Here is a 26,918-nt window from a genome sequence, read left to right as displayed (position 1 = left end):
TCAATTTTACAGGGGAGGGAATTGAAACTTGATAAATTAACATATACTTAACATAAAATTATCGTACGACCTAGTAATTCCACTCCAAGATATATACCCCAAAGAGTTGAAAACAGGGACTCACACACATGTTCATAGCAGCATTATTTACAATAACCAAAAGGTAAACACAACTTAAATATCCCTCACCTGCTGAATGGATAAACAAGATGAGGTATATCCATATAAAGGAATATTATTCAGTCCTAAAAAGCAATTGGGTTCTGATACAATGTGGATGAATCTCAGAAACATTATGCTAGGTAAAATAAGCCAGATGCACAGGAAACAATGTTGCAAGGTGTCACTCATGTGAAATAGGCTTATTCATAGAGACACAGTAGATTAGAAATTGCAAGGAATAGGAGGGAGGGTATCCAATGGGGAGTTATTTCTTAATAGGTAGTTTCGGTTTTGAGTGATGACAAAGTTTTGGGAGTAGAGAGTGATGATGGCCATAGAACAATGTGAGTATACTTAATGACACTGAATTGCACACGTGGTTTAAATGGTAACTTTTATGTTGTGTATATTTTGATATAATGAAAATAACTTTCTAAAACATGTCATATAGCTAGAAGGCGGCCCAGCTAGAATTTGAACCCAAACCTATCTGACTCTAAAGCCCATGCTCTCAACCTGAGAGTATGGCTGCCTCTGGAAAGAACAGCAAACCGGTTAGGACATCTGGGTTCTTGCCGTCATTGTTGTGTGTGACGTTCTACAAACCTGACCTTCGAAGGCATCACATTCTTTGGCTGTTAACTAAGACTGAATAAAATATCTTTGACAGTCCCTGCAGGTTGTGAGCCTCCTGACAACTGTCCACTGATTTTGATCTTACAACATGGAAAGTCCCACACCTTGATTCCTGACCCAGATACCATTTGGTTCTGGTGCACTCTGTGGACATTGATGAATGGGGAGCTCTGGGGGGGGGGGGGAGGGGGAGGCCAAATGGTCTTCCCCCTTCCCTAACTCCTCCCCTAGGGGTTTGCCCTGGAGTTGAGCCAGCCCTTGAGGAGGCCTCCACTCCTCCTTCCTCTGTCTTTTCTGGGAGAGGGCTCCGGCCTGGCTGTGCTCCAGGATAAATTTCCACAAGGCAAGAGATAACACAAAGCCAAGGTGAAGAACAGGGCAGCCCTTAAAAGGGCCTCCTCACACCCAAGAACCGGCTGCGGCTCTTCCACTCCATAGCTGCTTGTCTTGCTTGCGGGCACCCGGCCACCATGTGGGAGCTCTTGGTTTTCTTGCTGTTCACCCTAGCCTATTTCTTGTGGCCCAAGGCAAAGTGCCCTGGTGCCAAGTATCCCAAGAGCCTCCCATCCCTGCCCTTGGTGGGCAGCCTGCTATTCCTCCCCAGAAGTGGTCATCCGCACATGAACTTCTTCAAGCTGCAGAAAAAATACGGCCCCATCTATTCCTTTCGTCTGGGGACCAAGACTACAGTGATGGTCGGCGACCACCAGCTGGCCAAGGAGGTGCTTGTCAAGAAGGGCAAGGAATTCTCTGGGCGGCCCCATGTGGTAAGCAGTTCCCACCAACCCTCCTCTCTCACCAGTCCCTGGGGTTCTGCAGTTCTTTGGCCAAGACCAAGCCTGGAATGACCCTCCCGACTTCTGTAATTCTTCCCAAAACAGACTAGCAGGACTGTGGGTGAGAATCAACCCCTCAGACTCCACCCAGCCTCTAAACCAGGCAGGGAGAATCAAAGGAATATCTCCTTTTCTGGACTTCTAAGAGGTGGGTTGGGGCGGAAGCCCCAGTCCTGGCATCTCACCTGGAACTGGATGATGTTCTCTCTGACTCTCGATTTCCCTAATCAACTGAGATCGTTTATGCAAAGCACTTAGCCCAGTGCCCAGAGCAGTAAGTGCTCAATAAATAGCCCTTTAGGAATGCTACTCTTCGCGTGGAAAATGGGGTTTAAATGATTACTGTCTTATATGGGAAGGTGTGAGGGAGAAGTAGCCTAGTTTTTTTTTTTTTTTTTTAATTTTTTTTTCAACGTTTTTATTTATTTTTGGGACAGAGAGAGACAGAGCATGAACGGGGGAGGGGCAGAGAGAGAGGGAGACACAGAATCGGAAACAGGCTCCAGGCTCTGAGCCATCAGCCCAGAGCCTGACGCGGGGCTCGAACTCACGGACCGCGAGATCGTGACCTGGCTGAAGTCGGACGCTTAACCGACTGCGCCACCCAGGCGCCCCAGAAGTAGCCTAGTTTTTGCAGGGCTGGGATTGCTGTGTCTTTGGGGCTGTCCCCAGCTGCTCTGGCTCACATAAGGCTGACACCTGGTAGCATTTCAAGGATGCTGATGATCTATCTTACTGAACCTTCTGAAATGCTCCTGGGGGAGGAGAGAAGCTGACCATCTGGGAATACTGCCAGTGCCCCATCCGCACACCCTGCTGCTGTGTACCCTCCTGAACAGCCCAGGCAGCCGCCACTGCCCCCTCCACCCTTGCCTCGCAGCCACTTATCTCAGATCAGGCCAAGGGTTTACTCATTTTTCCTTGGATCAGTCAGCCAGGTCCGCTGGCCAGCGGCCTCACTCCCAACTCTCCTGAGCAAAGAGGAAGGAGGAGGCTAGCCAGATGGGGCTTGTGGAGTCATAGGATTTAAGAGGAGGGGCTTTGAAGCCTGATGCTTTTTGAGGTCCCTCTGGGAAGAGGTGGCTTGGCCCAAGTCCAGACTGCATTCTCCAGCTGGGGCCTTATGGTGGGCACACACCCTTGCAATGGGAGGGCAGAAAAAGTAGATGAGCTGCTGCTGCATCTTCAGCACCCCCCAGGGGGCCCAGGGAAAGGCAGAGATCTGGGCAGTCCAAGCCACCTCTTCCCAGAGGGACCTCAAAAAGCATCAGGCTTGTCTGATTCCTACAGCCTTTCCTGCTCTCCAAAGGTGACTCTGGATATCCTGTCTGACAACCAAAAGGGCATTGCTTTTGCCGACCATGGTGCCAGCTGGCAGATGCACAGGAAGCTGGCACTGGCCACCTTTGCCCTGTTCAAGGATGGCGACCAAAGGCTAGAGAAGATCAGTGAGTGCCGGCTGGCCCCTGGGACTGCTGGGGGTTGGTGGAGGGGGGGAAAGGGGCTGGGAAGGGGGCAAGGGCCGGCTCAATCTAGTGCTTTCTTGGCTGCTGCTGCCATCTAGTGGCCTTCTGGTCTATGTCCCTGCCTAAGATGGACCTGGAAGGGATAAAGGCTGCTGCTTAATTCCCCACCATCATGCCCCTCTCTCCTCTCAGTTTGTCGGGAAATCAGTTTATTGTGTGATAACCTGGCCATGCAGGATGGACAGTCTATAGATTTGTACTTGCCTCTCTTCCTGGCGGTGACCAACATCATCTGCTTGATCTGCTTCAACTCCTCCTTCAAGAACGGAGATCCTGCTCTGAAGATCATACAGAATTACAATGAAGGCATCTTGAATACTTTGGGAAAGGACAATTTGGTAGACATATTCCCCGTGTTGAAGGTGAGGATGAGGCCAGGCCACACTTTCAGATCCCAGCAATCCCTGATTGCAGTCTGCATTTCTTACTGCCTAGTTCCAGACCCAATTTTCTCCTGACCACCTCAGCTACAGTGACCTCTACCTCTTGTGACTCCCTTTAAGACCTTGCCACTTCTCTACAGAAATAGGTTTAGCTTTTAACTATGCATTGTAATACTCATGATAATGGCTCTCATTTATTTACCAATTGCTATGTGCTCAGTGTTAAGCACCCCACTTGGGTTAATCATGTAATTCCTCTGGAAGGTCGGTTTCCATAGAGATGAGAACAGAGGTCTTAAAAAGTTAAAGAATTTGCCGCAGCCTTCAGACTCAAATCTTTCTTACTCCGAAGGGCTGGGCACACAGTGGAGTCTACTTAGTAGACCCTCAATCAGTGCCTGATGTTTGATTGAATGGGGAGGGAGAAACGGAGATGCTCCCTTTCCCCTTGTTTGGAGTTGTTCTAGTTGTCATTAATAATCCCATTCTGGAAAAAAAAAAAAAAAAAAAAAGGAGTGCCTGGGTGGCTTAGTTGGTTGAGCGTCCAACTCTTAATTTTGGCTCAGGTCATGATGCCAGGGCCATGGAATCGAGCCCTGCATCCACACTCAGCATGGAGTCTGCTTAAGATTCTTTCTCTCTTTCTCCCTTCTCCCCCACTCTCCAGAGACAGAAAGCTAGGATCTGCCTCGAGGAGGGATTCTGGTAGTTGGAGAAGCAAAACAGAAGAGGGATGGATCTGACATTTATTTCTACTTTCCAGATTTTCCCCAACAAAACCTTGGAAAAAATGAAGAATTATGTTAAAAACCGAGATGAGTTGCTGAGTGAAATCCTTGAAAAACATAAGGTAGGAGATGGAGCAGAAGAGACATGAGATAGGTTGAAGTGTCATGAAAACAGGGCTGAGGTCCATTTTGGACACTGTAGGATCTTTAGCACCTAGCAGAGAGTAGGGAACATAGTAGGTCCTCAATAAAAATGACTTAACTAATGAATAGCGGTGAGGAAGTAAGTAATTGCAGAGGATCTTAGAAGGGACCCACTCACTCCCAAAATTTAAAGAGAGCCCAGTGCTTCCTCCCACCCCACAACCTCATAGGTCCTGCCTGGCCTCACCCCCCTCCCTCACTTCCAAGTGGAAGGAGCCTTTGTATCTCCAGTCTGGTATGGAAGTATGGCAGGGTATTGTAGATGGGGCTCCTTCCTTATCACTGTCTCCCAACTCCACCCAACCAGGAGAACTTCAGCAATGACTCTATCACCAACATGCTGGACGTACTGCTCCAAGCCAGGATGAACTCAGACAATAACAGTGCTGCCTCAGACCAGGATTCGAAGCTGCTTTCGGATAAACACATCCTTACCACCATAGGGGACATCTTTGGGGCTGGTGTGGAGACCACCACATCCGTGGTGAGGTGGACTGTGGCCTTCCTGTTACACCATCCTCAGGTGGGCTTCTCCCTACTCTGGCCTTCCCAGCCACTCTTCACCCCAGCCAGATCCACCTATGGCCCCAGAAGGAGGGAGAAGTAATACCCTCTGCCCTTCCATGCAAGAAGACTGGGCTGCCCCACTCCTTACACAAGCAGTTGCTGGCTTTGGCTCTAGGGTGGAGCTCCCCATCTTCTGGAAGCAAAGCCCAGGCTGCAAAGCCATCACTGGGAAGAGTCTGAGCCAGCTCTTCTGGATGTGACAATAGGATTCTTCTAAGCCCATGCTTCCCCTGGGCTTAGGCATGTCGATCACATCTACCCTGCTCTGGCCCTCAGTTGTATAAGAAGCTCCAGGAGGAGATTGACCAGAATATAGGTTTCAGCCGCACACCAACTATGAGTGACCGGAATCAACTCATCTTGCTAGAGGCCACCATCCGAGAGGTGCTTCGCATCCGGCCTGTGGCCCCTACGCTCATCCCCCACAAAGCTATCATGGATTCCAGGTATGCCTTCCCTCCTAATAACACAATACTGCTTGCCAGTCCACTTGGTCCCTCCTCCACCACCCCACCCCTCAGCTTGCTAGTCAACCTATACTCAACCACTGGCCATCAATCATCCTACCCATGACCCTACTGATCAATATAGGGTTGATTGGCCACCTGCTAACACCGGTGACTAATCCACAGATCTAACCAACCTCCCTCAGAAGCTGCCTGCTGCCCTGGAGACATATGGTCTGGGATTAAAGACCAGGTGCTCTCTACTCCTACCCAATCCAGTAGCCACAACAGACGCACACACATGCACCAGCTCAAAATGCACACCCACGTGCCCTGACAGACATAAATGTCCACATATACAAGTATTAACACGTAAGAGCTAGTCAGGAAGAGGGCTAAAGAAGGGCTAGATTCATACCGAATCTGGAAGAAGCTGGGGAAAAGATGAGGGAGTGGGCACAAGGACGTATAGGGCTTTTTCCCCCAGGCTGGGGGACTGTGGAAGCTGGGGGCTGAGCAGTTTGGGAAGGACAATATTTTAGACTCCTCTTTCTTCTCCCTCTTTGGGACAGCATTGGCGAGTTTGCTGTCGACAAGGGCACAAATGTTATCATCAATTTGTGGGCACTGCATCACAATGAGAAGGAGTGGTACCGGCCCGACCAGTTCATGCCCGGTGAGTCCCCCTTCTGTCTTGCTCCCGGGCCACACAGCCAACCTAGCCTCCGAGCTCCATCATTCCAGCATGCCACTCCCTCTGCCCAGCTTGCTACTAGAAAACTCCTGGCTCCAGCTACATGAACCTGTTGACAGCCCCCATTCTACCCTGGACTTACCCAAACTCTTCACAGCTAGGTTTCTCATTTTCTCCTTCTACCAGCTGTAAATGTCCTCTAGGAAGCTCTCTAGGTATATGGCTCCCAACAGGTCAGCCCCTCTCCCCTTGGATGGTGCCATTTTCATTTGTTAATACTGCCTCCTTTCCACCCTTCTTGAATATTGCATTTCTTTTGTGCATTTCTCAGGGCTACCTGAGAGCTGGGCCGTGTCTCTCCTCAGGATGGGGTTCCCCCATGCCAGGCTATCCACCTCCTCAGACTGGGGCTCCCTGGGCAAGGCCGTGTCTCCCCCTCAGTCAGGCCAGAGCCATTACTGCGCTGACCCTGGCTGACACCTCCCCATTCCACAGAACGCTTCTTGGACCCCACGAGGAGTCAGCTCATCTCGCCATCATTAAGTTACTTGCCCTTTGGAGCAGGACCCCGCTCCTGCCTAGGTGAGAGCCTGGCCCGCCAGGAGGTCTTCCTCTTCATGGCCTGGCTGCTGCAGAGGTTCGACCTGGAGGTCCCGGATGATGGGCAGCTGCCCCACCTGGAAGGCAACCCCACGGTGGTCTTTTTGATTGAGCCTTTCAAAGTGAAGGTGAAGGTACGCCAGGCCTGGAGGGAAGCCCAGGATGAGGGTAGCACCTAGAGGCTGACCTAGCATCCCCTGATTCCACCCTGTGTGGCTCCACAGCACAGAATTAGAGGTGCAACTCCACCTTCCCCTGCCTTTCCTCCCTCCCCGGGGCCCACACTGCCTTCTGTTCCAGTCTGCAATCCCTGCTAGTTGTATGCATAAACAAAACAGTTTTTCTTCCCGGTCCCTGAGCAGTTCATTTATTTGTTCATTTGTTCACTCATTCTTTCGACAAATATTTATTGAGCACCTACTATGTGCCACTCACTGTCCCTGGACACTCAAGCTCCCTGGTTTCGTGAAGCTTACACTCCAGTGAAGGCTGACAAGTAAGCACTGCAGAGACTCCTAAGTTCTTTGAAGTCAATTATACTGGATGCTGGCGATGTGAGAAGAGAATGACAGAGTGGAGGGTGGCCACTGCAAGCCAGTAGCTGGGAAGGCGTAAAGACCTGGGGGAAAGCATCCCATGCTGAGGGAGCAGCAGGTGGAAAGTTCTCGATGTGGGAGAGGTCAGCATGGTGAGATAGAGCAAATGAAAGGGGAGAACGGTTCCTGATGATGGGGTCAGATTAGAGGCAGAAGCTAGGTCCCATGGAGCCTTTGTAAGTAGCAGGAAGGAATTTAGGTGTTTACCCCAAGTATGATAGGAAGTTGCTGTTGAGCGGGGGCAGGAGGGTTTCTACTGTAAGTGGGAAGGTCTGGTTTGTTTTTTTTAAGTTTATTTATTTTGAGAGAGAAAGAGTGTGCACGAGTAAGGGAGGAGCAGACAGAGAGGATCCCAAGCAGGCTTTGCACAGAGCCCAACATGAGGCTCGAACCCACGAACCATGAGATCATGACCTGAGCTGAAACCAAGAGTTGGATGCTCAACCGAGCAACCCAGGCGCCCCTGGTTTGTATTTTTAAGACCACCCTAGTTGCTGAGTGGAGATTGGTCTGAGAGGGTGAGAGCAAGGGCAGGGAGGAGGAGATGGTTGTACTGGTCCAGGAGAACAAGGTAATGGTGGCTTAGTCCCTGGCCACAGCAGTGGAGGTGGTGAGAGATGGTGGGATTGCTTACATTTCGGAAGTAGAGCAGATCTTGTTTGATGCAGACAGGAATTACTGCATGTACCTCAAAGTTTGGCTTTGGGGGAGTATGTGCAATCCACAAACTCAAGGCACCACTACCCATCCCTCTTGTCTCGGTCCCCAAAGACCAGCAGGTCTCCTTTCCCTCACCCCGTCCTGGGGTAAAAACTGCCAGGAAAGCGTTCTGAGGCAGACTTCTGCTCACCCAGGCCATGCCCTGCTCCCCACGCCACAACCCCAGGAAGTCTGCAAAGGCCTCACTAGAAAATGACTCCTAGACTTCTTCAAACCTTGAAACCAGCATCCAAACCTTGGCCACTGGCCAGTTTGCAAGTGAGAGATGTCCTGAGATGCCCCGGGAGACACTGACCCTTGCCTTTTAGCCTAGAAGAGAGGCTCCAACGCCAGCTCCCTGGCGCCAGCCGGGCCAGGGTCAGATCATCAACCCATTCCTTCTTTTCTGACTGGAGGAGGGCTCTGGAAGGGCCAGTGGGGCAAGGCTGAGACCCTGTCTGGCTGTTTTCAGAAGAAGAAATCAATGGAGCCCCTGCAAGGAGGGAGGGACAGTTTTCCATTACAGCAGCACCTTCTTCCTTCAAAGAGCTTTGTTAGTCTGGTGGTAAGAGACCATTCCTTACTGTCCCCCCAACTCAGTCCCGGCCTTTACTGGCCAGTAACCTCAGGGTCTTGCTAAAGAGTGCACAGAAGAATTTGTGGGCAGCCGTGGCTGACCAGCTCCCATCATAAGCAGCCTGGAAAAATGCTGACACCACAGTGGGCTGATGGGAAAGGGTTTAACTGGAGGTGGCCCTCTCCCTCTCCCAGGGTCCTCTGCCCCCATCAGCTTGTGGCTGGTCTAGAGCCAAGCTACCCTTGGCTTAAAGCAAAGGGGAGTAGATGGGCTGGAGGTGAGTTAAGTATTCTACTCTCCAACTATTGAATCAGATCACTGAGCAGAAGGGAAATGAGAGACTAACCGTTCATTTTGAAGAGGACAAAACTGAGGGCCAGTGGGGGCAAGAGCAGGGGAGGTGCCTTGCCCTAAGTCACACGGCTGCTTAGCATGAGGGCTGGGACTAGAACCCAAGATTTCAATCATGCAGGAGGAAGAGCCAGACACGTTTTCCTTCTCACCTGTTGGGTGTCCATGCAGAAGGGCTCAGGGTGTCTGGCCGGGGAGAGTACAAACCTGAAGGTCCTTTCAGAAAATGGCCTCATGAACTCTGACTCCTGCCCAAACTGCCCTTCCCCTGCCAAGAAGGCCTTTTCCTACTGACCTAACTTGTCCCATCCTGAGTCTCAGAGGGCAAGCCTTATTCCAGGACATATCTCATGACTCCCAGCCCCAGTGCTTGTCCCCTTTTCAGCTTCTGTTCCTTGTACTGAATCCCACACCCGCCTAAGCATCCGCTTGGGTTCAAAAGGGGTGTAGCGTCCCCCGGGGACCACTATCTGTCCCTGTATCTCCAGAGTTCAAGACTGAAGTCTGAATCTTCTCATGTTCCTTACCCTGCACATCAACACCTGGCAAGTAGGTTAGACACACAACAGGACTGAATCCAATGCTCTAAATCCCTTGGCTAATTGGTCCAGTGATAAACAGACTATCTCGTTATGCATAAGGAAGCCCAGATCTTTGGCAAAGCTAGAAGGGCTTTGCCAAGACCCCACAGTCACATTTTAAGCCTCAGAATGCCCTTATCCAGTGGTATGATGGTAAGTAAACACTAAACAGTTTTTCCTGATGCTAGTGGAAGAGAATAGCCCTGATTTGTAGTGTTTGCCAATTGCCATGATGTAAACACTCCCCACTATGAGTAATAATTTCGAGCCACCGATGTGATGTCACTGAACACCGAGCTGGGAAGAGATACATGGTAGTGCTATATGCTATGTATGTAGTAAATACCATTACATAGTATTCCCACCACATGTAGATGTAAATAACCTCAAGGGCATAGATGAAAGTAACATGTGGTAAAATAATCAGCAAATGGTTAGTTTTGAGTATTTACTACCTTGGTTTTTATTATAATGTACTCATTGGTAGGTTTAAATAGTTTAATTTTTTGGGGCACCTGGGTGGCGCAGTCGGTTAAGCGTCCGACTTCAGCCAGGTCACGATCTCGCGGTCCGGGAGTTCAAGCCCCGCGTCAGGCTCTGGGCTGATGGCTCAGAGCCTGGAGCCTGTTTCCGATTCTGTGTCTCCCTCTCTCTCTGCCCCTCCCCCATTCATGCTCTGTCTCTCTCTGTCCCAAAAATAAATAAACGTTGAAAAAAAAAATTTAAATAGTTTAATTTTTTAATGGTTATTTAATAAACAGCTCATAAAATTCCTGAAAATTTAACAATCGGCTCTTGTGAGCCAAAACAGCTGGCTGTCCCAGGAGAAATGGGCTGTCCTTGTCTTTCAGAAGGGCAGCTCCCCAGAGTCTCCATTCTGAGGGGGACAGAACCCCTTTTTTGGCACCCTTGGTGTGGAGTGGGGGTGGGTGAGTGTGTGAGTGTTCTGGTGCCTCTGGTGGCCATAAAACCTGAAACAAATGAGGAGCCCTTTCTCTGGTCACACGCCTTGGTGTAAACACCCACTTCTGGAGGAAAGGAATCCAATCATGGAGGTGAGAGGGTCGGGAAGGACTGGATGAGGACACAGGTTCTCGTCCCCAGGCTCCCCAGGTGCCTCGCCCTGGATCTTAGGCCCATTGCTAGGTTCTTGAACCCATTTCCTCATTTAGAGAGTGGGGTAACTTACCACCTGTGTTGCCCATTATCTGAGGCTCTGGGGTGGGTGAAGAGCAGAAAGGGCCAGGGAAGCAGGGAAGCTACAGAAGACTGAGAGGTCAGGCTGTGCAGGCAAGTTCTCCCAGTGTTGTCATTTACAGACTCAGCGACCACGGGCACCTTACTCGGCCTTTTAAATGGCAGTTTTCTCGGGGCGCCTGGGTGGCGCAGTCGGTTAAGCGTCCGACTTCAGCCAGGTCACGATCTCGCGGTCCGGGAGTTCGAGCCCCGCGTCAGGCTCTGGGCTGATGGCTCAGAGCCTGGAGCCTGTTTCCGATTCTGTGTCTCCCTCTCTCTCTGCCCCTCCCCCGTTCATGCTCTGTCTCTCTCTGTCCCAAAAATAAATAAACGCTGAAAAAAAAAATTAAAAAAAATAAAATAAAATAAATGGCAGTTTTCTCAACTGTAATATGGAGGTCTGAGGTGTGCATAGAAACAGTACCACCCACCTCAGAATGTTGCTGAAGGTCAAATATGGACCTACACAATGCGTTTAGTCCCTCGATAAATACTGGCTTTACTGCCACTGCCTACAGCCAGATCCATGAATGAGTCCTTCTCTAACGATGAAGTAGGTGTTGCCCGGGCAGGTCCATCTTTAGGACAGGACCTCAAGGAACCCTCCCTCGCAGGCCTTGATGATCCTGCCTGCCGCTCCTCCCTCCCTCTCCAGCCAGGGGTATGCTGGCAGCTGGGAAGTAGATGGAGAACCCAGAGACCAACTTCTCATGGTCCCAACACAGAGGGTGCTTTGTAAGATTTTCTAGTGGGATTGGGTTTCTCGACACTTCTTGGTGAGAAGGCATGCAATGGAAGGTTAAACTGGTGGGGAGCAGGCTGAGAGCAAGGAGAAACTTTGGATCAAACAAATCCTCTTCTCCCCTCCAAGCCACCCAAAGGCTCTAACTCCTGAGATTTTTGCAATGTTTCACCCTCCCCGGGGAAGTTACTATTAATGTGTACCACCTATCCCAGGTGTGAGGCCATTTCAGCACAGAGGGCCTCTGGCAGGGATGCCTGGCGTGGTGTGGGGGCCTCTGGAGGCTTCTGACGAGGCCAGGGGGACAAGCAAGGGGGATAAAGTAGCTCCTGAGGAAACAGTGTCTGGCTCACCTTTCACTACGCTTCTTGCCTGCTCACCACCTTTCTCTGACTCCCTCTCGCCTTTGAAAAGAAATCAAAAGTTCTTCGTGTGCCTTGTGAGAACCAATTCTTCAGGGTTCAAATCCCGGCTCTACTGCTTACTAGCTGTGTGGTCTTGGACAAGTCGGTCAACTTCTCTGAATGCTTCAACACTGTTAAGAAAGCAGTCCATACCTCAGATGGCTGTTTGGAGGCTAAAATGGAAAAAAAAAAAAAAGTACGTAAGATGCTTACACAAGACCCGATAATGCGCAGTCAATAAACAGAACAATAAAGACAAATTACTTTATTACCAGCTTACCTCTCCAGATTCATCTCCTGTCACTTCCCAGAATGCACTTATCTACAGAGATTAAATTGCTAGCAGCTTTAGACATTTCGGCCTCCCATGCTTTTGTGTGCTTTTCGGCACCTGGCACATAGTAGGCACTCAAAAATCTGCAAAACAAACATTTACCTAGGATTCTCTTCACACCATTCTTTACCTGGCAAACTCAGTTTAGTGGTCCCTGCTCCAGGTAGGCCACCCTATACCCCCAGGTGGGTGACATTCTCTTCCAAAGCATGCTGTGCACACATGCTTCATGGTACTTACCACGTGCTACCAAAACTGTTTACGTGCCTTTTCTCCCCCTTGGGATCCTTAGCTCTTCTGAAGATCAGGAGCCTGGTCTAAGGCATATTTGCATTCCCGATGCCCAGCACATGGTAAGTGCCAGGCTGGGAACCCCAACCCAAACACCTCCTAGGACCCACTGCCCTTGCCACGAGGTTCAGGCAGAAGCAGGTTTCCAGGAGGTTCGGGCAACAGTCAAACGCACTCCCCACTTCTCCTGGGTCAAACCCCGCTTTTCCTCCCTGGCTGAAAACAGAGGAAACTGGAGAACAGGGAGTTTCTTGAAATTCCTGTTCATCAAAGCTCCTCTGTTTCGTGCTTCAGAGAATTGGTATTGTCTCCACCTGAACTTGGTCACCTGGGGCAATAGAGACAGAGGACGCTATACCTCGTTAGAGAAATGAGGAACTCAGTGGCCCAGGAACCCCGGGGTGCAGTGAGGGGGCCTCCACGGACCTAGGTATCAAGGGTTCATGCACAGCCTCCAGCACGCAGCCCGCGAGAGTGGTACTCCTCTTTTGCCACTCAGACATTAGTTTAATGAAGGCAGGAATGATGTCCTCCCCCCATCCTTTCTAGAACAAAACTGTCTCTAGATGCTAATATGGCTCCCCTGGGCTTACTTGGAGGAGCCCAACAGTTTAAAAGGAACTAGGCAGCAACCACCCCACTAGAGTCACTGAGGGGCCAGAATAGCAACCTCTGGCCCAGGGTCAAAGATGGGCACGGGGGCCTGTCTAGCTTATACTGGACTCTTAGACAATAGTGCTAACTGCAGGTAAACCCAGGGGCTGGGGAAGACAAATGCTGTCAACATCCTCTGCGGGCCCGTTAGGGAGAGTTCCACTTGGGGCGGCAGGAACTCCCTCCAGGAGGGTTCCAAGATGCACATCATATTGCTTCGCCCACCTACGGGCCACGCAAGAAGTTCTGCTGGGCGGTAGCGTTCCCCTCCCTGGGCAGAGACAGAAGCCTGGTCCTTCCCTTAAGGCAGGGACTTCCTTACATGTGACTCTAAGTTCTAGGTGGATAGTCCTAAGGAGGAGGTAAAATGACAAGTGAAAATGACAAGTGATTCTTTTCTTAGGAAAGAATCACTGGCCCAGGATGGCAGACGCTGGCACACCAGTGGCTCTCCCATGGCCTAGAAATCAGTTCTTAAGTCCCTGCCTGGTAGGCAAGACTTCAAACAAGCCCCCACGATTCCTCAAGATTTCCTCAATCTGTACTGTTGACTTCATCTCAGTCTACCTCCTGTTGTTAACTATTTTACACGGGTGTTTTATCTTCCTGACTGCAACTTAACTTCTAGAGGGCAGAGGTTTTGTCTTAAGTATTTCTTTTGCATTCTCCTCCACATCCAGCACAGTGTTGGGCACAAAGTGGGAGACTCAGTAATACATGCTTTGTGTATCAAATTCCAGGGCCTGTCCACATTTCTATCGTATCATCTTTTTCCTAAAGATTTAAAACAATTTTTTTAATGGTTTGTTTATTTTTGAGAGAGACAGAGAGAGACAGAGCATGAGCGGGGGTGGGGCCGAGAGAGCAGGAGACACAGAATCTGAAGCAGGTTCCAGGCTCTGAGCTGTCAGCACAGAGGTCAAACGTGGCTCACACCCACGAACAGCACAGCACGATCATAACCTGAGCTGAAGTCGGACGCTCAACCGACTGAGCCACCCAGGTGCCCCCAAGATTTTTATTATTTTTAAGTGATCTCTACATCCAATGCGGGGTTCGAACTCACAAACCTGAGATCAAGAGTCACACTCCACCGGCTGAGCCCAGCAGACATCCCCCTATCACATCATTAAAAGATCTCACGGAGTGCTTGCCTTCTTTCAAATGTCATTTCAGCTTCCGGGTATGTGAGAAAACTTGTTTCTGCTTTTTTTTGTGTCTGATTCTAACCTGCTTGTGGAACTTTACAAAGTATTCCAAACATCAGAAATATACCCTTGGCAGAGAGAGGGTTTAGGGAAAACTCCTTAGGACAAAGTGTGGCCTCAGCAGAAGCATTACCCAGCCTGCCCTTGGTCCCGTGGTCTCTGCTCCGGCCAGGGGCCTGTCCTCAACCGCTCCCTGACTTCTCTCGGTCCCTGTGTGGACCAGGGAAAAATGCAGCTAGGAATCTTGCAGGATGAGCCTTGAAGTATGAGGAAGGGGAACAACAACAACAACAAAAACCCAAAGTGCTGCAAGAAAAAAAGAACAGTCGCGTTTTTGGGATCGATTTTATTTGGGCTTCTCACAGTGGTTAGAGCCACTCTGTCTTCAGAACAATCACAGCACAGGAAATGCGTCACCGAGACTGCCCAGAAAAGTCTGACCAGCTGAATCTTATTGCTTAAAATACACATATTCACAAGAACTGACAAATGGTGATGTGCCTCACACAGGAATGTGTTAGCATTTGCAAATCTTCTGACTGTAGCACCAAACCCTCGACCAGACCAACCCCTTCCTTCTTGTTCACCTGGAAAACCAGATTCAGTCAAATCTCCCTGGCCCCCTGACTAGTCCTTCAGCTCCCTATTTCCACCTCTCTCCTGGCAGGGGAGCCCCCCCCCTTGGCAGGGGCCGGACTGTAACCCCTGGAATCAAGCCCGGCTCCGGCAGCTCCATTTTCTTCTTCTCATGCCTTTAGGGCAGGACGCTGCAGTGACCCCAACAGTTAACACGCAGGCCAGTTCCCCACTCCCAACTGGGGAAGGAAACTTGAGAGGGCCAGACTTCATCCATTTGATCAGTTAACTGAAGAAGGATTCATTCTGGTGAATCCTTCAGTGAGTTGTTTGGGATTTTATTTAAAAAACAACAACAACAACAACAACAACAACAACAACGGTGGAAGGAAAGGCATCTGAGGGCTGCAGACACACTCCCACCCACTCCTGCCACACACGGGCTTGCTTGCACGACACTGGACCTCGGCAGAGAGAGGTAAGCCCTTTGGCTCTGTGGTGTCTCCCAAACTCTCCTGGCAATTCCAGGCACAGGGCTGACGTCTGGGCCACAGCTAGTCCAAGCTTGTCACTGAAGATCCAATCAAGCTTCTGTATGAAGTTCCGCCTTCGCCTTCTGTGCTGAGTGGTTTTGAACACCCCCTGGGGGCTGACACCTAGGGCCAGGAGGCGCCAAGGGGGGCAGACAGGTTCAGAGCACGTTTCCATTTACAGGGAACAGAACACAGGCCTCCGAGTGTCCACGGAGCGATGTGCAAATTGCAGTGATGGGTAGAGAAAAGCCTCTACTTCGAGCACAGTTGTCTCTGGCAGACGCGGGGCTGGGGGGGTGGGGGGAGGCCTGCCATTGACAATGCTGCTGGATACACCCGAGTACACAGTCAGACGTTTGTTCAGTAAACAGTAAATGTGTAAAATAAATTACCTTGAGAGCGCCATTTCTGCTCCGAACGTGTGGTCGACGTGAGCACAATGGCTGCCATTCAAAGTATATTCACAGGAAAACAGGGCTGGGGGCTCACACACAATGGACAGACACACAAAGGTTATCCAAAAAGTCATTGTACACAGACTTCACTTTGTTCAACATGGATTTTGGTTTTGTGGACTCCAAACGCAGACACTCGTTCACCTCACAGCCTTGGATTTGTCTATTTTTGTACAAACATATATATATATATATATATATATATATATATATATATATATATATATTTCCTTTCTTACTGCAATGTCAATGCCTAATGTGAATATCATCGTTCGAGAGAGGGGGAAAGAACCAAACTCTTCATATGAACAGCACTGGACAGGGAATGTTAGTTTTAGCTGTTTGCTTTCTCCATTCAGGTTATTCCTATCAAAGCTCAACTACAGTAATAAGGATCCTGCAGGCCCTCTGGACCACTGCCTTCACCCTCCTACCGGGGCCACTTAGGCTCTTCACATAGGCTACAAAAATAGTTACCCCACTCAAAAAGGGGGCTGGGGAAGGACTGGGAAAGGGCATGAAAACCACAGATAACCAAGGCATTTTTTTTTCCGAGTGGTCAGTTTAAAAAAAACAAAAACAAAAAAAACCCCAGAAGAACGTATTCAGAATCAAGAGAAAATACTGTGTAAAAGCCAGGCTATGGGACCACTCTTTCTGAGGACCCACAGCCTCCTCATTTGTTCATAGAGAACAGCGAGACATGAAGGCCTGCAGACTGTGTGTTTGGGTGGGGGAGGACCCTGGTCACCCGTAGGCACAGAGCAAAGGACAGAGATGCAGAGAGTTGCACCCAGATCCACTGCCACGGCTTAGGGCCTCCTGCGGTTCCACAGAAGTTCAAGATAGCCCCAAGCCTGCCCAGGAAGCATCTCCTCCTGGCTCAAAGGCAGTCAGGCTCTTTAAAGGTCAACTTGGGATACAGCCACAGACTTCCCTTTTCTGGCCTGCCCCCACTGATAAAGTTCTTGTTTTCAGCTCTGTTGTTGTTTAAAGAGAAACCAAAAAAGAAGGTGATGTGATGTTCCACACTGAACCAGTCTTGTGGCCAGCCAAAACCTGCTGGGAAGGGCCCCTCAAGGATGCCCAGTGGTACATTGACCTGATCACCTGGAATCTGAGAGCAGCAAGCCCCCCACCAACCTACCACACAACTGCCTATCAGCTCTCCTCTTCCCCCAGGACGAGCCCAGTTCTGGCTCTGCAGACATTGGCAGCGAGGGGTGACAATCCCTGGGCCTCTGCGGCCTTCCTTATTCACCCAGGGCTGAGACCTGCCACCTCTCCCAGGCTGAGACACAGCAAAGTTCTCTCAAATGAACACCAGAGCATAAATCCACTCCACCACCAAAGTCACCTCAGGGCACAGTCTCAGCCCCCAACTTGGGGCTTCTGAAACACACATCTCTCTGACCCAAGCAGGTACTGAGATATGACTTGAAAAGAGAAAAGGGGGGACAGGGTGGGATATGAGGAATGAGTCACAGAACGAACCAACCTCTCAGCCCTCCACAACGCTGTGCTCCTGTGGGCAGAGAGGCATCCAGACCCCCAGCTGTAGCTGGAGACGTAGGAAAATGCAGGAGCGAGGGGCGGGGGGCAAAGAACGGAAGTGGCTGTACCACTTTTTCTGAAAGTCACTTAATGCTTCTGTCATGATGCTCCCCCCTACCCTGGTTGCTGTGCCAAGTTCTCAGGCCACAGACAGGGCCTGCTCTAGCTGGGGGAGCTGCTGCTCTGCGAGTTTGGGGAGTCCTGCTCATTGATGGTGTTCAGCAGCAGGCACGCGGGCGGCCGTGGCAGGTGGGGGTGCCCGGGCTCTCGGGCCTGCTCCTCGGAGGGCTGGCAGAGCCCTTCCTCCTCGTCGCCGGGGGGCCGCACGTGGCAGCTGTCACAGAAGTCCAGGGGCCCATCCAGAGCGTCATCAATGAGCGTGTTGAACTCTTTGAGGTCGTCGTCATGGTGGCCCCGGTTGCACACACACACCTCGATGCCCGAGTCACCCGTGAAGCGTCGATGTCGGCCGGGAGTCTTGTCTTTGCTATCGGGGAGGGCGCTGCCTTGCTCGGAGCTGTGATCTCTCAGCAGCTCCTCCTTACAGTCGGAATCTTTGTCCAGGAAGGCCCCAGGGTCCAGCTCCCCCAGGCCGGCCACAGAACCACTGGGCTCCATCCCAGGGGCTTTGGTGGCTGCTGTGCTGGCTGGCACGTCGGAGGGCTCAGGGTCAGCGATGCTCGGGGGTCTCGTGCTGCTTCTGCTGGGCCCCGACAAGGGGCTGCTCTGCGCCCCCTGGGGGCCCCTGGTGGGATCGGCGCCCGGGGGGCTGCCGCCTGTGGGGCCACACTGCGCAGGCAGCTGCTGCTGCTGCTGTAGCTGGAAGGCACTGTACGGTGGGGGAGGAGTCGGAGGTCGGTTCACCACTTCCTCATAAGGAGGTAGTAAATAGTTTGGCAAAAACCCTAAAATGGGGAGGCAGGGAGGAGAAATTACCGCACTGGCAATTGTTGTAGGACAGACTGCAAAGCTTGCACTAAACATAGGCCTCTTCCCCATCCCCACCCCCCATACCCGTGAAGTGACAGCTACAGCTCCTGCTTGTGGGCAGGGCAGGGGGATGGGACAACTGTGCAGAGGAGGAGGGACAGACTGGGAGTGACCTAATCTAGCTTCTTGAAATCTGAGAGCCCCTAAAGCTGCTTCATAGGCAAGACTTCTGCCTGTCTGCAGTTAAGGCAGAGGGTTAGGCAAGTGTGGTGGATGGCCAAGAGATCGTTCCTGCCAGGAACGGATCTGTTTCCACATGCCCCCAAGTCTCATGTTTCTTGCTCAGACTCTGTCCTCCATCTATGTCCCATAAGGCCTCAGGGTCAGGGACCCTAATTTAAGACTTCCTGACAACGTTTTTTTCCCCCCTCCCCACGCCACCACCCTTCCAGATGCATATGATGTAAAGGGCCCTTTTTTCTGGGAGGGTAGAAATCTGTGTTGTCCCTTAATCTAGTGTGGCTGGAGGTGGTCTAGAGAGACAAACCAAGCCTCATCCTGACTCAGATCAGGAGCGGGTGGGTTACCGGCGAAGGGGGAGGGTCCTGCCAACCAAGGCTTATTATCTTTCGAATGTGCTGAATGTCTCAAGGCACAGATGGTCTGGTTATAACAGTAACTGCTAGCATTTACTGAGCACTTACTATATGCCGGGCACTGTGCTAAGCACTTAATGCTTCCGGATGTGTAATTCCACACCTGTGGCCACTTTCTTTTATAGAACACACTGTAGAATGGCTCTGGACAAGCTGGGCCTCCAATGACCTTTTGAGAGGTCATGTGTGAAGAACCTCCCCCTGGGGAAGTCACGTGAGTATCCTTCAGTGAGTCACCACGTTTCTTGGTTCTCAGGAAGTCCCAGTGTCACCACCACAACCCCTCCCCCCGCCCCAGCCACCATCTGCCTCTTTCATGGCAGCCTTGGCTCAGGCATATCACAGGGCAGTTGGCAAAATGGAAGGATTTCAGGCCACAGGAATCTAAACCTTGATTTACTCACATCATACATCCTCTGACCATCTGCCTTAAAAAAATAATTTGCTAAAGGATCCAAAACCTGGTCAGAACCTGGCCGGTGTGGATTTGGACCGGACCAGCGGCTTCACATGCTCCTCTGTGCCGAAGGGGAGTGCCCCTCATTCCCACAGCTGCAAGACTCTGTGCTGTGCTGGGTAAGAGGGCCCACGGGGGCCCACAGTCTGTGTGTCCTCCCTGGGGTGGGGGGGGGGTTGGCGGCCTTTCGTGTACGTACTGAAATAAAATGGCAGCGCTGAGTAATTGTGGGCCTCTCGGTAGGCGATCAGGTTGATTTCATGCTGCCGCTGCTGGGCCTGAAGGCGATGCTTGGCTCGGCGGTGGTGGCACACACAGCAGCAGCTCAGGATGATGATGATGGTCCACACCAGCCAGAACCCTGGGGGCGGGGAGGAAGGCAGAGAGGCACACGCAGCGTGTGAACAGCAGCCAGAGGGGCAGCTTTCTGAGTGGGGGGGGGGGGGTCCCCAGACAGTGCCCACCTGGTCGAGGCTGGCACTGTCGGGCCTCACCGAGTGAATTCGTATTTGGAACCTGTGTTCAATTTTCACACGTGCTTGTGCCAGAGTGAAAGATGGGGTGGGAGAGGGTGACAGGCACCTGTCTGGCACCGCTGGGCCTACGTGTTAGGTTTGGTGGGCATGAAATATGCTCACCTTTTAGGACAGCACACTCCTCCTCTTTTTGTCCCGGACACAAATGCTTCGGCCCTTCTTATTACGCATCTCCCACCCCCACCTCCAAGCCCTGCTCAGTACCGTACGGCCAGTCCACAGCCTCACTTCCTGCTGCTATATGAGACTACTCACCAAAAGCAAAGAGCCCCTCAAAATCCCAGTGGATTAGCAACTGCAAAGGGCCTTGGAAGGGCTGCCTGATAAGAGAATTCTTAGGATTCTCTTGATATCACCAAAAAGATCATGGGCTTTTTCTCTTCCACGCACACTGGTGTAATACAAGTCACTAAAGTTATACTTGGAAAAATTCTAATCGCCTCAGGTCCATCTCTTCCCTAGAGAGTGTAAATGACTTCCTCTGCTCTTGATATAATCCAGTACAATTCCATCCCCTACAGTTGCAAATAACACCCCCACCTCCCTTTGGCCTGTGATTACATTAGGCTCAGGGCCATTAGCAGCCTCCCCTTCTCCAGGCCGATTATTTCTTCTTGTTTCCCACTGTGTTCTGTTGGGTCAGACTCAGAGAATCTTTGCAAACCCCCATATAAGACCCCTCTCCAATCTTCAAATGTATACAGAAAATCCTTGAGCAATTTTGTTAAAAAAAAAAAAAAATACACACACACACACACACACACACACACACACACACACACACACACACAGAGGGGAAGAGACTGGAAGGAAAAACACAAAAATAGTGACTTATTTTTAAGTGGTAGGATTAGGAGAAATTTCAATTTTGCCCTTAAAATTATAAACCTGGAAACAAAGTAAATTAAACTTAAAAATGTCTGTGACCAATTTTATATTTTTGCTGTCCTTTCTTTAAAAAATTAAGAGGGGAAGATGCCTGGCTGGTTCAGTAAGTGGAGCATATAGACCTCTTTTGGGTCGTGAATTCAAGCCTCACATTCGGAGGAGAAATTACTTAAAAAATAATAATAATAAATTTCTAGACAGGTTTTTAAGTTCTTCTGGTAATGTATTCACACAATGAAATGACATAAATCATTTAAAAATATTCATCGAATCGTACTTTTGACATATAGAGATGTTTCTAACATTAAGTGAAAAAACCAGGGCACCTGGGTGGCTCAGTCGGTTAAGCGCCTCTTGATTTCAGCTCTGGTCATGATCTCAGTTTGTGGGTTTGAGTCCCACAGCAGGATCTGTGCTGGCAGTGCAGAGCCTGCATGGGATTCTCTCCCTCATTCTCTCTCTGTTCCTCCCCCACTTGTACGCGTGTGTGCTCTCTCTCAAAATAAATAAATAAACATTAAAAAAAAAGAGAGAGAGAAAAGCAAAATACAAAACAGCATAAAATATGATCCTGGGGCACCTGGGTGGCTCAGTCAGGCATACAACCCTTGATCTCAGCTCAGGTCACGATCTCATGGTGTGTGAATTTGAGCCCCTCTGTGATGTTCAGCACAGAGCCTGCTTGGTATTCTCTCTCTCCCTCTCTCAAAAAATAAATAGGGGCGCCTGGGTGGCTCAGTCGGTTAAGCGTCCGACTTCGGCTCAGGTCATGATCTCGCGGTCCGTGGGTTCGAGCCCCGCGTCGGGCTCTGTGCCAACCGCTCAGAGCCTGGAGCCTGTTTCAGATTCTGTGTCTCCCTCTCTCTCTGACCCTCCCCCGTTCATGCTCTGTCTCTCTCTGTCTCAAAAATAAATAAACGTTAAAAAAAAATTAAAAAACAATAATAATAAATGAATAAACATTAAAAAAAAAAGCGAAGCCACCTTTGACCTGGATGACAGGACAGTAGATTTTCTGGTATTAGATCTCCTGTTTTTTGCTTATCTGCATTTCAAATTTCTCTAAGGTGAACATGTAGTTCTTAAAAATAAAAAGGATGGGGCGCCTGGGTGGCGCAGTCGGTTAAGCGTCCGACTTCAGCCAGGTCACGATCTCACGGTCCGTGAGTTCGAGCCCCGCGTCAGGCTCTGGGCTGATGGCTCAGAGCCTGGAGCCTGTTTCCGATTCTGTGTCTCCCTCTCTCTCTGCCCCTCCCCCGTTCATGCTCTGTCTCTCTCTGTCCCAAAAATAAATAAACGTGGAAAAAAAAATTTAATAAAAAAATAAAAATAAAAAAATAAAAAGGATAGGGGCGCCTGGGTGGCGCAGTCGGTTAAGCGCCCGACTTCAGCCAGGTCACGATCTCGCGGTCCGGGAGTTCGAGCCCCGCGTCAGGCTCTGGGCTGATGGCTCAGAGCCTGGAGCCTGTTTCCGGTTCTGTGTCTCCCTCTCTCTCTGCCCCTCCCCCGTTCATGCTCTGTCTCTCTCTGTCCCAAAAATAAATAAACGTTGAAAAAATAAATAAATAAATAAATAAATAAATAAATAAATAAATAAAAAGGATATATATATAGTTCTCAATAAAAAATTTACCTGAGGGGCGCCTGGGTGGCGCAGTCGGTTAAGCGTCCGACTTCAGCCAGGTCACGATCTCACGGTCCGTGAGTTCGAGCCCCGCATCAGGCTCTGGGCTGATGGCTCAGAGCCTGGAGCCTGTTTCCGATTCTGTGTCTCCCTCTCTCTCTGCCCCTCCCCCGTTCATGCTCTGTCTCTCTCTGTCCCAAAAATAAATAAACATTGAAAAAAAAAAAATTTTAAAAAAAAAATTTACCTGAGGAACAATTGTAAGGTGAGTTGTTACTAAGAACAGATTACTGTTCATTTGTTCTCTACACCTGATTAATTTCAATTTTTTCTATTACAAATGCTGCCTGTATTTTTGATTACCTGCTTTGTGATGATAAATTTGTGTTTAGAACTTAAGCATTTTCACATGAATCTCTTATCAGAATGAGTTAAGATTATTGAGAAAAAAAAGGTGGGGCGGTGGGGGGGGTGCGCCTGGGTGGTTCAGTTGGTTAAGTGTCTGACTTCAGCTCAGGTTATGATCTCACGGTTTGTGAGTTCCAGACCCCACATCAGGCTCTGTGCTGACAGCTCAGAACCTGGACCCTGCTTTGGATTCTGTGTCTCCCTCTCTCTCTACCCCTCCACCACTCATGCTCTGTCTCTCTCTCTCTCTAAAAAATAAATAAACATCTAAGAAAAAAATTTTTTAAGAATAAAAATAACTTAAAATAAATTATAAAAAAAAGCCCAGGGATTCCTGGCTGTTTCATTCGGTAGACTGTGTGATCTCAGGGTTGTGAGTTTGAGCCCCGTGCTGGATACAGAGCTTACTTAAAAAAAAAAAAAAAAAAAAAAAAAAGCCCCCCTTTCCCCCAAACAAACTTGTATGTGAATAAACCTGCTTTTATTCCCCATTTGTACCAGAATACAATATTCCAAAAGATCGCACTGACATTTAGGGTGTGGCTTCTGGCAATGGCTCTTTCTGTCCCCCAGAGGTGTCCCTGCTGAATCTTCTCACAAAGCCACCACAGTGAAACGGGACAGTGGTACAGCAGCCTGGCCCTGGCAGGCGGGCAACACCATTGTATGTATGACACCTAATTGCTTTCAGCACATGTCAGTGTTCAATGGAACCTTCTCCTGAGGCCTCCCAACCAGAGAACAGGCGGAGGACAATGGGCTGAGGATTTTTTCCCTTTATCCCATCAGCAAACAGAAAAACCCCATTTCTTTTTTTTTTTTTTTTAACGTTTATTTATTTTTTAGAGACAGAGAGAGACAGAGAAAGACAGAGCATGAGCTGGGGAGGGGCAGAGAGAGGGAGACACAGAATCTGAAGCAGGCTCCAGGCTCTGAGCTGTCAGCAGAGCCTGATGCGGGGCTGGAACCCACTAACCATGAGATCATGACCTGAGCCGAAGTTGGACGCTTAACCAACTGAGCCACCCAGGCACCCCTACCATTTTTTTTAATGTTTATTTATTTTTGAGAGAGACAGAGACAGAATGCGAGTGGGTTGGGGCAGAGAGAGAGGGAGACACAGAATCTGAAGCAGGCTTGAGGCTCTGAGCTATGAGCACAGAGCCCAATGTGGGGCTCAAACTCACAAACTGTACGATCATGACCTGAGCTGAAGTTGGACACTCAACAGAGCCACCCAGGTGCCCTGAAAAACCCCATTCCTAAGCAGAGAACATACACATGAGGTGAAGTCAAGAAGTCTCCCTTGTGGTCTTTCCCAGACTCACTAATGACCTTTGCTTAATTTCACTTATATTTTTCTCTCCTGCTGCTGGTTGACTGAGGACTGGATAAACACCATCACAAGAGCCCTCAGAAATGGTGTTGAGGCCAGAGAAGAGCTCTGGGAGGGAAGTGGTTCCCTGATGCTGTCCCGTAACATCCTCAGCCCCTGCCATCTGGATCTGTGACCCTTTTCAGGGCTGGGGGTTGGTGGCACAAAAAAGTACAGTGCATTCTGCTGAAGAGTCTGGTTTCCAAATGCATTTTAGAGTCCAGTCTAAGAGTTTCTGGGCTAACCACTCGTCCATATTACCTATATTTCTCTCACCTGCCCAGCATAGTCTCACAATCCTTTATATTTCTTGGTATACCTTTAACGTACATTCTCTCATTAGATAATTAGCATCTAACTCAACTAGTTTTTACCTCCCAAGGCATTTTTTTCAGCAGTTTCTTACCTAAAAGGTAAACCAACTTTCAACCTCTATGCTGCAATATAAATGATCCAGGGACAGTATTTCTCATTTTATAGACTATATAAGAAACATGATTTTATTTTTTAATGTTTTGTTTTTTGTTTTTCTTTTTTAAAAATACTTACGTATTTTTATTTTGAGAGAGAGAGGGCAAGAGGGAGAGGGAGAGAGAGAGAATCCCAAGCAGGCCCCACGCTGTCAGCCCAGAGCCCCACTCTGGGCTTGATCTCACGAACCACCAAGATCACGACCTGAGCCAAAACCAAGAGCCAGATGCTTAACCAACTGAGTCACCTAGGCGCCCCAATGTTCATCAGATTCTTAAGGGAATCCTTCATCCAGAAAAAAGACTGAGATCCACCAAACTAGGAGTATAACAGAAAAACAGATTTTTTTTTTTAAAGGAAAAATTAGGCAGGGCAGGAGACTGGGGGAAGAAATGAGACAACTAGAACACACACCCTTAGCAAAACTGCCTTAGTCATATCTAAGAGAGCACCAGACAACTCATGTGTCCATTGAAATTCCACCACCCTACTTCTTTTCATGTAGAATAACAGGTAGAAAAAGTCTCCCTACCAGGTACCAGTTGTGTGATGTTATATTTATGTTACAAGTCTCAAAATGAGTTCTAATTTGTTCATTTCTTTTTTTTAAGTTTTTATTTATTTAGGTAATCTCTACACCCCACATGGAGGTTGAACTCACCACCCCAAGATCAAGAGTTGCATACTCTTTCAACTGAGCCAGCCAGACACCCCTCTTCAGTTCTACTACAGTATGACAAAAGATTATGTGTGTGGGTCAAAACGGAGGGAAATCTAACTTGGAAGCAGAATGCGACTAGTGGCAAGATGGTGTGTTAGCACAGGTCCAGAAAAGACCCTTAATGAGCTGGTCCCAATGGTGGGGTTAATGTGGGAAGGCAAAAGGCATTCTCGTCTGGCCCTCACAAAATGGACTCTCTTGGGAGTCACTGGAGTCAAAGTAATGTCCCACCAAGTTTAAAAGGGAGAATATCTAGACTGGTCCCTCCGGAGTTGTACAAACTTTTGATCTTTTTGCTAGATTTCACAAACAAGGAAGAAAGTTTACAAAAGAAAAACCTAATGAAAGAGACACACAGAGAAAGACAGAAGCATGCCCTCCTTTCCAAACACACATCTACCCAGAGACTACATTCCCCAATGACAACTTTGAAAGCTGTGATCTCATGGTGGGGAGCATTTGTCATGCTAAGCAAAACAGAAAACAAGTTTTGAAAAACAATCACAGTTCAATGTAGGAACTGAGTCATGTGCCCCAGAGTTCACTATAAACTTGGGAAAACACCACTCCCCAACGGGGCAGGAAATTCCTCATTAGGAAGCCAAAGCATACTGTAAATTAGCTCTCCTTCTACGTCATAGGATGGTGGGTGACCTCCCCGGCCCCTTAAAGCTCTCAGCAGGAGCTCCTGCCACTGCCTCTGTGGAAAAGGCCTGAATCAGGGAACAGAAGACCTCAGAAGACTTACAAGTTCATCTGAAAGACTGGACAAGCTTCCTATAAGCATGACTGCAGTTATAGAAGGGAAGAGGCAGTGACCTGGATTCAAATCACAGCTCACAAAACTACTTCCTAGCTTTGTGACCTTGGTAATTTTGTTTTCACTTCCTTCACCTGTAAAATGGGAGAATAACAGTTTCTACCTTACCGGTCACTGTGAGGAATAAACAAGTTGATATATGGAGAGTCCTCAGAACCATGCTTGGCATATAATAAGTTCTCTAGATTGTTACTACTATTCTTGTTACAGGTATGACCACCTATGGGAAGGGTTTTCTTTCCATTCCTCTTTTATTCCCCCCAAAAAATACTCCATAAAAAAGCGACAGTGGAACAAGTCCAAAGTCTGCTTCTAGGTTCTGTTCTTGGCTACATTCATTGGAAAGCTAGCCCAAGTACTACTGATGAACCTACTTTTGTCCAGAAGCCTGGACCTCTAGGAGCAGGGTTCCAATCGGGGCTTAGAAGAAGGCCCCAGCTTCCCACTCTCCACCCTGCT

General features: G+C 49.2%; 2 protein-coding genes and 1 long non-coding RNA gene across 6 annotated transcripts in view; 2 read left to right on the top strand and 1 right to left on the bottom strand.

Moving 5' to 3' along the window:
- Positions 1-1,233: 1,233 nt before the first annotated feature.
- LOC124507106 (steroid 17-alpha-hydroxylase/17,20 lyase) lies at positions 1,234-7,056 on the top strand. Its single transcript, XM_047073383.1, has 8 exons — positions 1,234-1,565; positions 2,944-3,082; positions 3,293-3,522; positions 4,307-4,393; positions 4,783-4,998; positions 5,319-5,488; positions 6,061-6,164; positions 6,678-7,056. The coding sequence occupies exons 1-8, from the start codon at positions 1,269-1,271 to the stop codon at positions 6,959-6,961; spliced, it is 1,527 nt and encodes a 508-aa protein (XP_046929339.1). The 5' UTR covers positions 1,234-1,268; the 3' UTR covers positions 6,962-7,056.
- Positions 7,057-14,786: 7,730 nt separating this feature from the next.
- Positions 14,787-26,918, bottom strand: part of WBP1L (WW domain binding protein 1 like) — a 61,042-nt gene continuing 48,910 nt past the window's right edge. For all 4 annotated transcript variants that reach the window (XM_047073381.1, XM_047073380.1, XM_047073379.1 and 1 more), the window contains 2 exons: positions 19,816-19,977; positions 14,787-18,478 (listed from right to left, as the gene is read on the bottom strand). In XM_047073381.1, the coding sequence (XP_046929337.1) occupies positions 17,736-18,478; positions 19,816-19,977 (905 nt within the window). In that variant the 3' untranslated portion in view covers positions 14,787-17,735. The remainder of the gene's footprint in view (positions 18,479-19,815; positions 19,978-26,918) is intronic.
- LOC124507105 (uncharacterized) lies at positions 25,613-26,603 on the top strand. Its single transcript, XR_006960934.1, has 2 exons — positions 25,613-25,649; positions 26,281-26,603. It is a non-coding gene; the product is annotated as an uncharacterized LOC124507105 (long non-coding RNA).

Source organism: Lynx rufus, unplaced genomic scaffold (assembly GCF_022079265.1).
Source record: "Lynx rufus isolate CCGP_SWC_20201006 ecotype Redwood Valley unplaced genomic scaffold, mLynRuf1.p SCAF_11, whole genome shotgun sequence".
Lineage (NCBI taxonomy): Eukaryota > Metazoa > Chordata > Mammalia > Carnivora > Felidae > Lynx > Lynx rufus.
The sequence above is the reverse complement of the archived record's forward strand: the minus strand, read 5'-3'. Positions and strand labels throughout refer to the sequence as shown.